Source organism: Lolium rigidum, chromosome 1 (assembly GCF_022539505.1).
Source record: "Lolium rigidum isolate FL_2022 chromosome 1, APGP_CSIRO_Lrig_0.1, whole genome shotgun sequence".
Classification (NCBI taxonomy): domain Eukaryota; kingdom Viridiplantae; phylum Streptophyta; class Magnoliopsida; order Poales; family Poaceae; genus Lolium; species Lolium rigidum.
This window is the reverse complement of record NC_061508.1, coordinates 211,655,019-211,656,054: the sequence shown is the minus strand read 5'-3', so window position 1 is coordinate 211,656,054 and position 1,036 is coordinate 211,655,019. Positions and strand designations below refer to the sequence as shown.

The following is a 1,036-nucleotide window of genomic DNA, read 5'->3' as shown; positions in this document are numbered from 1 at the left end:
ATCTGGCACGCATGCACCGAGGTAGCCAGAGGAGAGAGTCTGTCTCTCGTCTCATCGTCTGGTACATACGTGGCGCCGCATGCGTTCAGCAGCCACGTGTGCACGCCGGATCAAACTGCGCGCCACGTTGATCGGAATTCTTCCAGCGCATGCATGCAGGCTCGAGCCCTCCACCGATCGACCGCCTGCGAGCTCGGTATATAAAGCTGCCATCGACGATCAGATTACACACCTCACTCACCAGCTCCACTACTGGTTAACTAGCTCGATTCCCGTCCAATCGGTCGATCGAGCTCGAGCAAGTAGCGCAGGAGTAAGCCATGTGGACTAAGAAGGTGGCGACGTCGGTGGTCCTGGTTATGCTCCTCGTCCTCATCGCACGTACGTACTCTTCTTCTTTCTCAGATCAACTCGACCATCGTACGTACTTAATGAATTGAAGCTTGCATGCAGTACTCGATCTCTCTGAACCATAATATATACTGTTTCAGTTTAAACTTTGAAGTCCTGGTTTCGATTTGAACTAAAGCCACGGCAAAATACTATGGATCGGAGGAAGTATTGCTTAGTGTGCATGTTTTGTTATCCTGGGAAATGAAACTAAAATTCACGGATGATGGATGCAGAGGAGGCCGTGGTCCCTGGGGCGGAGGCGAGGGTGTGCCGGCGACGGAGCGCGGGGTTCAAGGGCCCGTGCATGTCCAACCAGAACTGCGCGCAGGTGTGCCAGGGCGAGGGCTGGGGCGGGGGCAACTGCGACGGCCTCCGCCGTCAGTGCAAGTGCATGAAGAAATGCTAGCCATATGCATGCATCGCTATATATACATATGTATGCCCTAAGCTGCTAGCTAGCTCTCCCGTGTGGTGTGTGGACGTAGGTGCATACCTATATCTATCTATGTTTGTAATTGTCACCGGCTAGCTGTTGCTGCATCTCGGTCGATGCACGGGCTAAGATGAGAATAAAGACACCGCACATTACCATCCATATCACGGCCATCGTCACTTGTCACTAGTACCAATGGTGAACTTCCAT

The 1,036-nt window shown here is 52.7% G+C and overlaps 1 protein-coding gene across 1 annotated transcript; it reads left to right on the top strand.

Moving 5' to 3' along the window:
* The first annotated feature begins 320 nt into the window (after nucleotides 1–320).
* Nucleotides 321–799, top strand: LOC124683078 (defensin-like protein 1). Its single transcript, XM_047217653.1, has 2 exons — nucleotides 321–381; nucleotides 627–799. Exons 1-2 carry the CDS (start codon nucleotides 321–323, stop codon nucleotides 797–799), a joined length of 234 nt encoding a protein of 77 aa, XP_047073609.1.
* Nucleotides 800–1,036: the final 237 nt, after the last annotated feature.

What these genes read in the sequence shown, in the direction of transcription:
- LOC124683078 (XM_047217653.1), top strand. Translation starts at nt 321, where the DNA reads ATGTGGACTAAGAAGGTGGCGACGTCGGTGGTCCTGGTTATGCTCCTC. An exon ending in GCTCCTCGTCCTCATCGCAC is followed by an intron (nt 382 to 626) that starts GTACGTACTCTT and finishes TGATGGATGCAG; the next exon opens with AGGAGGCCGTGGTCCCTGGG.